Source organism: Diadema antillarum, unplaced genomic scaffold (assembly GCF_040938485.1).
Source record: "Diadema antillarum isolate AM-2024a unplaced genomic scaffold, OU_Dant_1.0 seq00000014_RagTag, whole genome shotgun sequence".
Taxonomy (NCBI): domain Eukaryota; kingdom Metazoa; phylum Echinodermata; class Echinoidea; order Diadematoida; family Diadematidae; genus Diadema; species Diadema antillarum.
The window spans coordinates 1,307,114-1,322,860 of NW_027271134.1; the positions used below are offsets into that span (position 1 = coordinate 1,307,114).

Consider the following 15,747-nt stretch of genomic DNA (forward strand, 5'->3'; position numbering starts at 1 on the left):
TATCTGTATGACACAGTATTTGTATGAAAACAATGTTTGGATGCAAAGGTGTCTGTTTACATAAAACATTTAGACATCAAAAAGCATTAGTCAAAATACCTCTTTTCTTTACACTGCAAAAATCAAAGACTGTATTAAATTGTTGACATTTAATGAGAATTCATCATTATGCTATTTCAAAATGTATGTTTGAAAGTAACTGAGGATCTTTTAATTTCTCTATAGGAGTTTCTTCATTCTCCCTATTTTAAAATTTAGGTTTCAAAGTATTTGTGTAGGAACATTATATGTGACCCGCGACAACGGTTTCAGGCAAAAGTCGCAAGAGCAAATTCCCTCCTAGGCGGGGTACAAAGATTTTGACCATTATTTTTGTCGATTTAAGTTTTTTGCAGAAATCACATTTTTGATATGTTTTCTACATCTATACTAAATTTCATAGCATAAGACTAAGTTTTTCCTATCGAAAATGGAATTTTAATCAACCTATGTTGGATCGCACTCGTCAGTTTCGAGCTTCTTTCAAACGCCGCGCCAATATCCCCAGCGTTGCTACAGTGAAGGGTCTCACATGCGATTGGCTGGTGCGTCGCATACATTTACATAATTCGGCTTTCGGAGACACCAGTTGCAGCGTTTGGGGAATGCTTTGTCCACGCGTGCACGATTACATGCTCCGTTGTTCTTGCTATAGTGGTTTATATACGCTCGCTCTGTAGTGCGCGCTCTTCGTTTGGCTTTCTATCCAAACTATTCTACCGCGATGTTCGACAACGGAAGTGAAACAAAAATCATGTAGCATGACATAATCGTGTGAAAAGAAAACTAAATATTCTCAAATTTGTCTACTTGTAGATGTAGTAAAGATTATGACAGCAGACTGACTCAATGGAAGGTAGATGAGAGGAAAGGAGCGGTCACATGTGACCAATTATATTCAAATACTACACATCAAGATCGCACCAAACTAACGAGTCGTGTGTTTGTTTGTTTGTTTTAATTTAATTAGCACCACCGAACAAAGCAACATATGCATGTCTTAATTGTAAAAGCAAAACAAACAAGAAGCGTGACCCTTGCCAACACTAGCAATTTTCTGCCTTCAAAAGGGTCGCCACTAATAAAGACAAATCAACCACAATGAAAATGCGATTTGTAAATGAGTGGATTCGCCACCGCTCCTGTTACATGCACACGGTCATGGCTTGTGGATGCCATTGCGTAATACGTGCACCATACACATGTTCATGTACACCATACGTGCAATTATCGTATCCGCTATCTTGAAAGACGTACTGGTAAACAAACCCGAGCGAAACGCATTGTTTTTCGGCTCCATACGCTGAGATCCGAGGAAGGTGCCCGGGAAATTTGACTCTCTCAGTGAGCCAATCAGAAGGCGATGTGGTTGCTAGAGGCGGAGCTTAACATCGATTGGCACCATCGTACGGATGGGTGATTCTCCCCTCGCATCGCCGCTCGGACATTGTCTTTGAGAAAGAGGTGAATCTTCAAAGCCTGTTTTCTCGCAATTTTGTCAGGCTAACAACTTAAAAAGTGCATTTTATTTCTCTTTCTATGCCCACTTATGGTGCCAAAGAATACATGTGTTTTATATCAATGCAAAGCTTAGGAAATGGGCAATGTGATTCAGTGAAAAAATGAATTTTCAAAATTCCCGACTTTTGCCTGAAACCGTTGTTGCCAGTCACATATGGAAATTTTAAAGAAGTTTACATTTGACTAGTCCTAGAGTGAAGCTGTATAATTTTTGCAAAAATCTCTAGAAATGGCAGTTTCCTATCAAATCTCACACACAGAATAGAGTTGCCGAGATCCTGCAAGGAAAGCCATAAGGTAACAAGGGTATATCACAAACAGATATACTTAAGTGTCGTCACGTCTGGAGCAGCAAGTATCTCTGGAGTGGGGCCGGAATCGGCAGCTTTTTCACCACATCTGGCATATGTCGACTGGTAAGGCAGTGGCGCACAGCGTAGCGGCATTGCTGCCGCAGTGGACGGGGTTGACAGCAGTGCTGTCGTAGCAAGTCGCACAACTCTGTGTCGTCGGCGACACTCCGCGAAAACATCCCATCCTCGTCACGGACGTCGAACTGGCCCGACGCCCGGATGAGCACGTCCAGGCACGGCCGCTCGTTCTCCGTGTCCAGGCCGGCCGCGATGAGGCCCGCCACTCGCGAGATGGGCGTTGCACCGTCGTGGCTCACCGTGTGCGGCTCGGCACCGTACTCCAGCAGCAGTTGCACGCACTCGTAGTTGCCCTTCATCGCCGCCCAGCTGAGCGGCGTGTTGCCGTGGATGTCGCTGACATTGACCGCAGCCTGCCTCTCAAGCAGCGTCTGCAAGCAGCCGGACTTGTTGCGGAAGGCTGCCCAGTGGATGGGGGTTTCTTCGTTGTTGCTCAGAGCGTTGGGATCAGCTCCACAATCCAAGAGAAGGGTGACACAATCTACGTCCTGCTCTGCTGCATAGTGGAGGGCAGTGCGGCTATAACCGTCCACTGCGTTCACCTACATGCACAATCAAGTAACAATGAACAATTTTCTTTCATCTACTCTTTACTTAAATCTGCAGTACCCAAACTTAATACCTCATCAGTTTTCCCATTGAGTTCAAGCTGATTTAAGAGGGGGGGGGGGGGATAAAAGTCTGCCATTATGAATGAATTCTCCATCTACCTCCCCTGTTTACTAAAAGGTGAAAAAAAGGTCAAAACAAATCTAAAACACAAACCAGCTCTGTGCCCAATACTGTAGAAACACTTGGCATTCAAACAGCAGAGCTGTTCAAATCTGAATCTTTGGATGGACCACAATTATGAGTCTTGGGGAAACTCATGAGATATCTCATTGTTAATGAAAGGGATAAGTTTTACTCCAATTTGTGTGTGTGTGTGTGTGTGTGTGCGTGTGTGTGTTTGTGTTTTAGTACGAGTACACCACACTTCACACTGACAAATCTGAGCAGGCACTTCTGAGTTAACCACTCAAAAAAGCACTCAGAGAGCACAGACTCCCGCCAAGCAGCTACTTTCCAGCCGTATTGTGATTTCCACCATTAAAACAAAAACAAAAGAAAAGAGATCCTGGATGCAGACAGTGATCCAGATCACTGCCAAAATTAAATCATCTATTCCTCACGTCATTATCAATTTTTCAGGACTAAAAATTTAATCCAAATCCATTCATAACTTTTTGGAGTTATTTTGGAAATGGACAAAGAGATAAATAGATGCCATCAAAAACATAACTTCCTTGGCGATGGTAGAAAAAATGCCTGGTCTGAACGCGGTATAATGGTGTGACAATCCAGTATGAAAGGGGTATAATGGTGTGACCACCCAAGTATGAAAGGGGTATACTGGTGTGAACAACACCTACAATTCTTACCTCTCCACCGTGTTCCAGAATGAGTTTGACAATGTCCACATCACCTCTCATGCAGCTACACTGGAGGGGGAGGAGTGTGCCATGGGGTCTGTTGACGTCTGCTCCTTCCTCTAGTACTGACTCGACGGTGTCCTACGAGGAAGACGGGTCGATAAACAAGAAAATAGATTTCATTTTGTTAGGTTTTGATGGTCATTGGGCCCCAGATGTACCTGAAATGGCACATGAACTTAACCTTTCAACTTGGGAGGAGAGTTGGTGTATGGAAAAGAGGGTCGAAATTCCTCATTTGCAGTCCATCAGGGTACATTAGAAAATCAATTGGATCTTTTACAAAGCAGAAAAAAAACAAAAACAAAAAACAAAAAACCTGAATCATCAGCTGTTTTGACGCCATACGGGTTTATGGCCACTAACATGGGTCAAAATTCCTTGGGGGAAACAAAATTGGTGGCTGCTAAGCACGGGGTCTTTAACATGGCTTTTTTTTCATGAGGGGATTTTTCCGGTAGCTGTATAATGGCAGGTGGCCACTATAGACAGGTGGCCGCAAAGGCAGGTTTGACTGTATTTAGAAATATATCCCCCTCTCACATATTACATAGGATCTTACCTTGGGGTTTATCATCCAACCACTTATGGCTCGGATAAGACGTTCTGACAGCCTGTAGTCATGTTGTGCCATGGCAACGCGATGGTGGGTACTCATAGCATACCGTTTTCGTCCGTGATGAGATGGTTTATCAACAGCTGCACGGTGTACTCTACCTGTACCAATAAAACAGACAGCTGATGCAAGTCATGTTCCATGATTTCGTATAATTAGTTTATTTTTAATCATCCCATGAAACATATGTGACCCGCTGCAACAAAAGGATCCGAAAGTCGGGGCAGGACAATTTTCTGAAAATGACATGACAGTATTCCTTTACTCTTTCACTTTAATGTCATAGAATAACATGACTCATAAAAGTACTCGGTTGCAGAGATATGGATGATTTTATTAGCGCATGTCGAGGGGTTTAAGAAATCAGCGTTTCGAGAAAACCGCCTTCAAAGTTTTCCTTCCGACGCCATCACGATCAAGGTGAAGCAAGACAGTGTTCACCGTTTAACAATAGAAGGTACGCTCCTAGCAACCTCTGCGATGTTCATTCAAGCTTAGCGCTAGCGGTCTACGCATGACTAATCATTAACCACGATGCCACGCACTGACCAATGAGATCACTCCCCCGTTGCTAAGGGCGGAGTCTAGCTGCGGTGCTAAATCCAAATCTTTGGACACATTTCTGTTCCGTCGAAAGTCGGAAAATCATGTCCCAGAAAAACGCTATTTTCTTGCCTTTCCTATGATCATTTAGCTTGGAAATTTCGGCAGATGATAGAAGATACATTAGACTACAAAATTATGCCAAAAACAGAAATCTGCATGTTTTGACGGATTTTGATGATCTGACTTCAAACTAAATTTTCTCGGCTCACCCGTCAGCGACTTTAGGATCCTTTTGTTGTAGCGGGTCACATATGTAGGAGTAGTGATAAAAGACCATGATGATACCCACCTGAACATTGGCTTTGGCATAACTAGGGTAGGGCCTCTGAGAATAACAGTGTTTAGCCACTGACAGAGCTACCCTACTGAAACAAAGCAAATAAATAAAGAAATAAACTAATGTGATTTATGATCAAAGATTAGTTGAATCAAGAAACTGGAAATAAACTCACTGTTGCGACGTTTCGCCAATTATCAATTGGCTTCTTCGGGCGAATGAAGCTCCCGATGATGGAATGGCCCTTAAATAGTGCGAGATTGTGCAGAGCGCACTGGACCTTGTCCAGCGCGCGAAAGACGGCTTGGGATCTTGCGAACGGCCCGGTCCCACGCGTGCGATAAATTGAAGCGGAGACCTCCTCTCTTGTTAAGTGTAGGTCTCTCCACACGTTCCCAGATGGCTTCCTTGACGCCCCTCTCAAACCACTTGGATTCTTTATCCAGAATAATCACTTGATTGGTGTTGAACGAATGTTTGCTGGCATTGATGTGTGTGTATACTGCTGAATCCGGGATGCTTTCTGAGCTGCTGGGTCTTCTGTGTTGGTTCATGCGAGCTTTTAGTGATTGTTGTGTCTCCCCTATGTAGAAATCATGGCAATCCTCCTGGGAACATCGGATGCCATAGACTACGTTTCTCTGTTTTTCTTTGGCGACACGGTCCTTGACGTGAACTAATCTCTGCCTTAATGTGTTGTGGGGCTTGATGGCAGTAGTGATGCCCTATTTCTGAAACAGCCTTTTGATCTTGTCCGACAGATCATGCACGTACGGGATAGTGATGGTGACTTTCCGTCCCTGTGTACCATAGGTTCTCTGTGTGTTCTTGCTTTGTCGTTTCGGGGTGTCTGCTTTAGAGAATGCCCAGTCTGGGTATCCACATCCAGCCAGGGCGTTTTTGATGTTGGTCTTTTCTTTTTCAACCTCCGGTGGACTGTGAACTATGGTGTCTGCTCTGTGGAAAAGGGTCCTGATGACTGCAAGTTTGTGAACCAAGGGGTGATGTAACTGGAAATTAAGATACTGGTCCGTATGGGTCGGTTTCCTGTACACTGAAGTGGAGAGGGTACCATTTGAATCGACGTGGACCTCAACATCTAGGAATGCCAGATGTCCATCCTTGCATGTTTCTTGTGTAAAGGAAATGTGCGTGTCCAAAGAGTTGATATGACCAAAGAAAGACGCACTCTCTTCGTCATGGAGGATGACAAAAGTGTCATCCACGTAGCGGAGCCAGATACGTGGTTTGTGTCCAGAGTAGGTACTCAGTGCTGTGGCCTCAACCTCTTGCATGTAGATGTTGGCCACTATGGGAGAAACTGGTGAACCCATAGCACATCCATGTTGTTGTATGTAGTGTTTGCCGTTGAAAGAGAAATAGGTTGTACTCAAACAAACCCCTAACGCTTCAACAATCTGATCTATGGAAAGTGAAGTACGATCCTTCCAGCTGTCATCCCGACTAAGACATGTCCTAACCGCATTAACTGCTTCTGATGAGGGAATCGATGTAAATAAGGCACTTACATCATATGATACTAATGTTTCATTTCCCAAGCCGTCTTTCGCGCGCTGGACAAGGTCCAGTGCGCTCTGCACAATCTCGCACTATTTAAGGGCCATTCCATCATCGGGAGCTTCATTCGCCCGAAGAAGCCAATTGATAATTGGCGAAACGTCGCAACAGTGAGTTTATTTCCAGTTTCTTGATTCAACTAATCTTTGATCTTGTACTTCGACTGGATGAATGAGAAGAATATACATCAGTCTAATGTGGTTTATAATACAAAGAATTTGGAGCTATTTTTCCCCTTTTTTGACTCTCTTTCTTTGAAAAAAATTTAAAAAATCATTGATTACAGTGAGACAGTTAGAACTGGGTGAATTGTGCAATTCAATGCTGACTGTGTGAGAGTTAGCAGCTCTGCTAGTACATGTAGTACTGATGTATAGGTACAGATGCAGAGTGGCATAAGTGGATATGGACGCAAATACAGCTTTGAACATTTTACTGTTTTAAGGGCGCATGTCATGAGCTCAACATCCAAGAGTCATACAGCCCATGAGTCCCAAAGCCCACAAGCTACACACTGCAATGTAAATGAACAATGCCTATGAGTTCAACATCAAGAGAAATAGGCCTACAAGCTATAGGCATACCGTCCATGAGCTTGGTCACTTGGTCGCAGGGGTGATGGGTCGTCCCATGAGCCTGACAATTATGAGTCGTAGAACAGCCCATGAACTCTACAATGAAAAAAAAAAGGTCCACAAGTCGTTGACCTAAATACAGGTACAGCCTACAAGCTCAACACTAGGCAAATAAGGTCCATGATCTCAACAGGATGAACAGCGCCATTTGTATACCAATGACGAAGTGTATTGCATAGGATGCTGCAATAATGACAAAAGAAAAAAAAAACCACTAGGCAAATAATACCCACAAACTTGAAACTACATAAACAAGGCCCACAAGCTTGAAAAGAGGCAAACAAGGCCCGCAAGCCTAACAATAGGCAAACAAGGCCCATGAGCTCCATAGGATGAACAACTTCACCTGCAGTGTATAAATGATGACACACAAGAGTGTAAAGGGTGTCCTGATAATGACACTAGGCCTATGAAAGAACTGAATAATGGGAGAAAAATACGAAATGATGTCCAAACTCAGATCAGCCTTCTGGAAAAGTGTACACTTGTGAAATGAAGTTTACAAGGAAGCATTTCACAAATTATTTTCTTTGATAACTTAATTGATACCTACAAATTCTCGAGAGGCTGGTAGGATAATTTGCACTTATACGATAGTTACTAGTGAAGCATTACCAGTGAAGCAATGGAAAAAAGAAAGAGAGAAAGAAAAAAAGAAGTCCAGCCCATTTATCTTCTCGCATGGAAAGGTAGCAAGCCTAATAAGAATGTCATTTACTTGCAAAGACCCAAACTTGAAGCTCTACAGCGTATGTATGGCACGTTGTTGTTATTATTGTTGTTTGGGGCTTTGTTTTTTGTTTTATTTTGTTTTGACTTGTTTTTGAGGAGGGATGTCCATGAAAAGCATATTACAGCATGGAATATAAAATTTGTATAGTTTGATAACAATCTTGTGCCTGATAGCGTGACAAAACTGCATACCCCCTCCAATCATTTTTTTTCCCTTTTGTCATTATTGTAACACCCTGTACAATAAATCTCATCATTGGTGTACAGATGGCGCTGTTCATCCTGTCGAGATCATAGACCTCATTTGCCTAGTGTTGAGATTGTAGGCTGTATTTAGGTCGACGACTCGTGGACCTTTTTTTCAGTGTAGAGTTCATGGGCTGTACTTAGCCCGACCAGACGCTGTAAGTACACTGTTTACGTACCTATGTACAGCGACTGGTCTGTGTATAGCTAGGGCTGTAGGGTTGGACCTACTACTCATCGACCGCCTAATGTTTATTTGCTTGATAAGAATATTTAACACTGAAATTCACGTAAAAAACTTGACCTACGTGATTGAGAAAATCCAGCTCTATCAAATGCCGTTGTTCCCTTTTCGATTCGAAGTTTCAGTGCAAAAATATCGCCGACGAACTAGCGTGGCCTCGTTTCAGCTCCCCGCGGTAAATCTCGTTATCAGGATCGACCGCTGTTTTTGCATTGACAATGCATGCAAACCGAGTTGTATTGAACACCGTGTTGTAGAAAAAGTTTACGAAGCTTTTTAGAAACTTCCATAGACATTACATTGTGCTGTCATTACGATTCGGTGAAAATATTCATTCGAAATTTTGTCCTTGATTAAAACCATTAATGAACAGTGAATTTTCGCGTTTTCCCACACCATCCTCATCAACAGTCAAAGCCAATCCATTTTATGTGCTTTGCGCGCAGTGAAGTGCGTACTAACCATTAGTGCGCCAATGAATACACGGTCGGTTTAAAAGACGGTGGTCGATATGTAATAGGGCTACCATACTATGACTCGTATTAAAGTGTCGAGCTCAAGGGACAACCCGGCCCATCACCCCTTCAACCGAGTGACCAGTACTGCAGTAGGGCGTTACAACTTACAGTTACAGCGTAGCTATTTTATTACAGTAGGATAGCCTAGTGAGTGTTCTGAATGATACTTCTTGTAATCTTTACCTTCACCTACTAGCCCGACCTGACGAACAGATGCCGTGATTTGCACGGTGTCCCAGCTGGAGTTCTAGGACTCATAGGAAGTGCCTCCCCGGTCCCAGCGACCGCCGTGCACAGCAGCGACAGTGACAGTGCTGTGTGCCGATTTGTGGGTAAGCTCGGCACCTTGTATGGGGTCGTGAGGGGCCGAGTTCAGCTAGTTAGGCCAAGTTTACCCACAAATATTTCTCCAGTAAAATTCCCAGTGCTTATTTAACCTTCAGCAGGCTTCACCCTTCTTCTTTGCGACTTTACAGCCACAGACAAGGCTGTGACACCTCATGTGAAGTTTATTTCTAACGTTAGATCTAACTTTATTTAGTAGATGACCAGCAGTGCCAGTGATCGTACCGACGAAGCCATGCATGCTTGCCATCTTGCCAGGACCTGGCTACATGGGTCAGAAAAGTCGTACAGAAGTTCTAACGAGTTAAATTTAATTCCCATTGTATTGTGCATGGTCCATTGATTCCCTGGATTCGCAATTCCCATGTTATTATTTACTTTACACCGCCAGGCGCCACCCCGGTCGGTCTCGTCTAGACTAGACCCCTAGTTTACTTGCAGTTCATGAGCATGACGACTTGCACTCTGCCTTAATTTATGATACTTCTTGCATTGGTGGAATTCTACAATACCTTGGCTTGGTCCTTTTAAATTCGATCGGGAGCCTGCACGGGAAGTAGAACTAATATTTCAGCAATTGGCAGTCCGATTCTTTCCGAAGCATAAAGTTCGTCAGGCTCCGCTTGCAGGTATGGTACCGTGTTCTACCGGTTTACGTATGTGTGACGCGGTACTGTAATACTCTCCCGTATTGTTTAGTGGAAGGTCCTTGTGTTGTACAGCGTTTTGTTATTGTGGAGAGCGCTCTCTATTGACACATTTTAGTTAGCCGGAAGGTTGGCGACCCCGATGGGTACATGACATTGCTCCGCTTGCTGGTATGGTACCGTGTTCTACCGGTTTACGTATGTGTGACGCGGTACTGTAATACTCTCCCGTATTGTTTAGTGGAAGGTCCTTGTGTTGTACAGCGTTTTGTTATTGTGGAGAGCGCTCTCTATTGACACATTTTAGTTAGCCGGAAGGTTGGCGACCCCGATGGGTACATGACATTGTACTAGTATTTTTTCTGACACAAAAAGGCGTATTAAGGTAAAGCAAAATCAGATATCGAAATGAAACTTATATTAAAATATCACTTTCACTAACAAACGAAAATAAATCTAGTAAAATAAAAAGAAGCCATATACATAGGGGATATATTGCTGATTACGGTGATTTAATGTTGCTGATTTTTCGGTGCTGTATAATACTATAACCAATTCAATTGTTATTTTCCACTCATGGGGTGGATTATCCCGAAGTAAATGGAACTAACTCTCGTCAGCCAAAGACTGGCATGTGGGATGTGCAAAAGATAAAATACATTGTTTTGAGAATTGCAAAAAAAAAAAAAAAAAAAGGTGCATGCTACATTATTTTTCATCTCCCCTTTATCATTAGTGAGAGATATGCAATACGACAAAAAACGAATCAAATTGTTCAGATACATGTCAGATGTTTATCTTATGGACTTGTAAAACAATTGGCGCCGCACAATGCATGATATGAGAACATCCCATCCTTGTGACAGTTATAAGGCCGGTTTTGTTTACGGATTTCTCATCATTTAGACAGTTCGATATTCCAAAGATTCTTTACCACGAAAATGAAATAAAGTTCGTTACCCGGAAGGTTCGTAATTCACAAAAAAAAAAGAAGAAAAGAAACGAGGTTCCTTATTGTGAACGTTCGTAATTCCAGGACTAGAATACATTATGGAATCCAATCTACTTGTGTCCACGATGGCGCGTGTTGTAGTTTCACTTTTTTTCTTGTTCCTTTTTTCTTTCCTTCCTAACTTGATTTCATGTCAGTTGATATTGGTTTCTTTGATTTTGTTTCATATATCTGTTTGTAGTTTCATTGAGTCATTATTCGATCTCTTATTTATTTTCTAAGGGTCCCATATCGTACAAGCTTTGCTCTTTAGTGGGACCCTCCATTTCCATTCCAATCCTTGTATTATGCGTATGTATATATACCTTTAAAAATGAGTTTATGTTGTTACTCGTGATCACATGTATTTTGTTGATTTACGTTTTTGAAATTATTCCAAATATGTTCTGTTAATGCATTGTACATAATTTTCCCTGTTTCTTTGATGGAAATGAAGAATAAATTTGAAAGTTGAAAATAAGGGTCGCTATAAAAAAAATTCGAATGTTCAAAAAACGAAGAAGGGTTCGTTACTCAAGGTCCGTTGATCCTAAATATATTAAAACAAGGTCAGTAATGTAGAAGTTTTAGTTAGTGCACACATTCTTTTCATTTTCAGAATAACGAAACTTTCATTTCATTTTGGGATTAAGAAACCTTCGGAATAACGAATCATCGGAATAACGCTACAAATGTTATGATTAACGAAATCCTTTCTCGTATTCGTATAAATGAGCCACTTTTCATATTCGGATAGCGAACATCTAAGGTACACGAATTTTGCGTGTTTCGGAATAACGAACACTGTTGTCAGCCGAGAACAGGGAACGTAACTTTATTTTAGAACTTAACGAACCGTCGGAATAACCCGACGGAATAACGAGCATAACCATTTTCTTCGTGTATTACTCAAACGTATTGGTCCGAATTCTCAAACGTTGCTTAGATTTAGTTTATGAATATTGTTAAGTTCGCCGTTTGGAAAATGCTCAGTGGGTTGAATTTAGTGCATAGATTATAAAAAGCCCATATGGTTTCAAGAATCCATGGACTGATTTAAACTTTGATGCGACGTTTTGGAATTTGGACCATTGTTGCTGTCTGGGTGCAGAACCTATTGTGTCCGTCAACAGTGCAAACTAATGAGTTATTCAATCATGCCAGGTATATTTTTATCCTATCATTTCAAAGAAAATAAAGAAAGAGGATAGAGATCACTCTTCTTCTTATTCTAATATTGTATTTTGCCTTAAATTTTAAAATGCAATGAATGATTGTTTAATATGCAGTGCATCGTTTTCTCACTTGTTAGAATTTCATATTTATCATGAAGATTATTTATTCCTATATACATTGATTAATACCATTCATCCTGGTAGGCCGAGCTCTCTCTGTAAGAAAATTGAAATAATATATCGGATTTTTAAAAATGGTTAATGTTTTTATATTGTACGTTGTACATCTGTGTTGTCGTAGTCTCCTTTACTATACCCATATCATATATATATATATATATATATATATATATATATATATATATATATATATATATTGTATAATGTGAGAAATAGTTCCCATGGGTCCCGAACGTACGCGGTGCCGCATTGTTGGATGCATATAGTTGAAAGAAATTGGACTGAGGCGGGACGTTGCTCTCGATCTTAGTCTCCCTTTTATTTGTCAAGCTTTCGGCCCGTCATTGGGCCTTCGTCAGGACCTACCAACAGAACGATTATTATATGAATAACCTGATGTGTCATATAATATATAATGCAATTTCACATATCACCAATCTTCTAAATCATTTCCTTTATATACACAAATCAATCATTCAATCCAATACAAATATCCAAACTAACCTCAAATCATCATCAGAATAACATCATATGTCCAAAAAATATATAAATAAATTCTTATATCATAATGCTGCCATATAATAATCATATTGTTCTGTTGGTAGGTCCTGACGAAGGCCCAATGACGGGCCGAAAGCTTGACAAATAAAAGGGAGACTAAGATCGAGAGCAACGTCCCGCCTCAGTCCAATTTCTTTCAACTATATATATATATATATATATATATATATATATATATATATATATATATATTGTATATATATATATATATATATATCAATCATATATATATATATATATATATATAGAGAGAGAGAGAGAGAGAGAGAGAGATAATTATGATATAGTCATAACTTCGTTGCCGTTGTTGTTGTTGCTGCTTTTTTTTTTGTCAGGTAAGTTCCTCAAGACACTCCATAGCACTAATGAGGCCTATAGGCCTTTTATCCGTCTACCATTATTTTTGTGTCACGTTGAATCTAAATTTAAAAAAAAAAAAAGTTTAATGATATTGGGCTCTACTCCCCTACTGTCTTCTGTGCCAGGGACTTTGGACAGCGCATGTGTACAGCGCTCCGAGGTTTGTTGTGCCAATGAGCACTCAAATCACACTAACTGTTCAACTTAACTACTTGGACTATATCGATCTTTATAGCCTTTACATAAATGTCACTGTCCAGCCATTTCAGCTCATATTTTGGTTCTGCGTGATGTGTGAGCCTGCATGTTATTTCGTGGTCACACCGACAGCCTTGAGTCATATTGCCCAAGAGCTCGACATTGAAAAAAAAGGGGGGGGGGGTCCATGAGTCATACAACCCATCAGTCATACACCCCATGCATAAACTCGACACCATAGCCAAGTATGGTCCACGAGTCCGACAGTATCATAGGCAGGAAAGGCCCACGAGTCCGACGATGTCACCCCCGGACTCGAGGACCTTGTTTGACTATAGTATCAGACTCAAGGCCCTTTTTTGTCCAGTGTCGGAATCGTGGGCCTTGTTTGCCTATATGATAGTGTCGGGCTCGTTTGGACCCCACTGTATTTGCCTAGTGTCGAGATTGCTAGCTGTATCGCTGTATGATTCTTGAGGTATATCAATCATGGTCCGTGTGTGTGCATCCGTTATTTCACAGCCATTAGACATAGCAGGGAGGTGCCTGGACATAGTATCGAATCCCTTCATATGAACAGTAATACATACTCCATGCACTATAGTCTATAACGTACAGTGAAATTAATAGAGCTGTATTAACAAGTGGCACGGGTGATTGATTTCATGTAAAAATCATGTATTGGATCAAACTAAAACAAAAACAGAGGAAGGCAATGGAATACCTTGTCATAGTATGGTTAATGGAAATTGTGGACAAACCCCAGTATAAACTAATTCTATTAATGTAGGGCAATTTTTACCATTAATCTTTCTATTGCATATTATGTGGCTGTAGCGACAGTAGAAATATGAATCACAGAAAAAAAAGAAAACACGAAAAATTTGAGGAAAATTAGATTAGCCCCTTTTCAGAATTGTGAAAATGATGTTTTTAATTTTGATTAAATCTGTTTGCTGCCCTCTGTAGACAAAATATTACAACAAAAGCTACTGCATTTCGGTGGAAAAAAAAATACAGAAAAAAAAATACAGGCCTTGACACAATTTAATTCACTTTAACACACTTTAAATGCCCGAATTCAATAAGGTGGTACAAATTTAAACCATGGTTTATGCAAATTTCTCCATGCGTAAATACAATCGACTGATTGAGTACGCCAACAGACGTCCAGTAACAAACTCGCATTGATACGCGCGTGTCAGAAGGGTCCTCCTATTTCACTCTTATTTTAGATCATGGTCTAAAAGTTGTACCATGGTTTAGGATTTAACACCAAGTTTAAACCACCTTCGTGAATTCGGGACTTTATGTTTATGCAACTATATGGACCTTCGGGTTGCACTTGCTCAAATGCTACGTGTGAAATGCGTTCGTGTGATATTCTTCATACTAATTATTTTTCATATGAATATTATAATAGGCCTACACAAAGCACATAACCGACCACACCGCGACGTATGTCTACAATCCTATAGTTATACTCGAATACGTTAAAAGAGTGCCGGTATAATTAGCCATAGATGTACTTAGAGGAAACCCAAACCCAAAGAGCAATGTGGATTGCCTGACTCAAAGTAGCAACATTATCAGAACACATCAGTGAAAGTTTGAGGAAAATCAGACAATCGACGCAAAAGTTATGAATTTTCACAGTTTTGGTGTTGTAATGTCTGGATGAGGAGACTACTTCAGTTTACGACATCATGCGTGGACAATATAAAGAATAAATATAAAGAAAATTCTACGTACATACTTTCACTTTTTCTACCTTAATGAAAGAGCATTTTTGACTTACCTCTTTCAGAAAGCAGGGGGAATTATATTACCTTTAACATAATTATGTAAGTAACAAGTTGATGGAATGTGTAATTCTCATTAAAAATGATGTTTGTTTGTGCAATTCTTCTTTTAATAATGTCGCGAGGATCTTCTAAGTAATTTCTGTTTGTTTGTTTGCTTATTCAGTACTGAAGAAAGTAGGCCTAGTAATATGCATTTTGAGATAGAGCAGAAACAATGACTTCCAATATGACTTTCGAAAAAAGTAAAAGCTCCCTATGGTTTATACAATCGAAAATTAAAGGGAGCGCAGGCGTCCCCTTTAATTTTTGATTTTGATTTCTTTTATTTTAAGAAAAACTAAAGGGGTGCGCCCGCCGATGAACCCCCCCCCCCCCTTCCCATCCGCCGCTGCTCACTTGAAGAATCTCCGGACGGAATCCGTGGAAAAGCAGTTGGTTTTCTTTTGTTTGTTTGTTCGTTTTGTTCCCTTGCTTTTTGTTATCTTGTTTTTAATCAAAAGTGCGTGTTGGTGTGTTTGTGTGTGTGTGTGTGTGTGGGGGGGGGGGGGTGTGGGTGTGGGTGGAGTGGAA

At 40.8% G+C, this 15,747-nt stretch overlaps 2 protein-coding genes across 2 annotated transcripts; both read right to left on the reverse strand.

Annotated features, from left to right (window-relative positions):
- Nucleotides 1–1,764: 1,764 nt before the first annotated feature.
- On the reverse strand, nt 1,765–9,849 carry LOC139725063 (ankyrin repeat and SOCS box protein 8-like). Its single transcript, XM_071636152.1, has 4 exons — nt 9,773–9,849; nt 4,026–4,180; nt 3,413–3,544; nt 1,765–2,533 (listed from the first exon to the last, which is right to left on the reverse strand). Exons 2-4 carry the CDS (start codon nt 4,119–4,121, stop codon nt 1,898–1,900), a joined length of 864 nt encoding a protein of 287 aa, XP_071492253.1. The 5' UTR covers nt 4,122–4,180; nt 9,773–9,849; the 3' UTR covers nt 1,765–1,897.
- Nucleotides 5,688–6,296, reverse strand: LOC139725051 (uncharacterized). Its single transcript, XM_071636139.1, has one exon. It carries the CDS (start codon nt 6,294–6,296, stop codon nt 5,688–5,690), a length of 609 nt encoding a protein of 202 aa, XP_071492240.1.
- Nucleotides 9,850–15,747: the final 5,898 nt, after the last annotated feature.

Coding starts and splice junctions, on each gene's coding strand:
- LOC139725063 (XM_071636152.1), bottom strand. CDS start 4,121: ATGAGTACCCACCATCGCGTTGCCATGGCACAACATGACTACAGGCTG. Junction 3,545..4,025: donor GTTGGATGATAAACCCCAAG/GTAAGATCCTAT, acceptor TCTTCCTCGTAG/GACACCGTCGAGTCAGTACT. Junction 2,534..3,412: donor TTCTGGAACACGGTGGAGAG/GTAAGAATTGTA, acceptor TTGTGCATGTAG/GTGAACGCAGTGGACGGTTA.
- LOC139725051 (XM_071636139.1), bottom strand. CDS start 6,296: ATGGGTTCACCAGTTTCTCCCATAGTGGCCAACATCTACATGCAAGAG.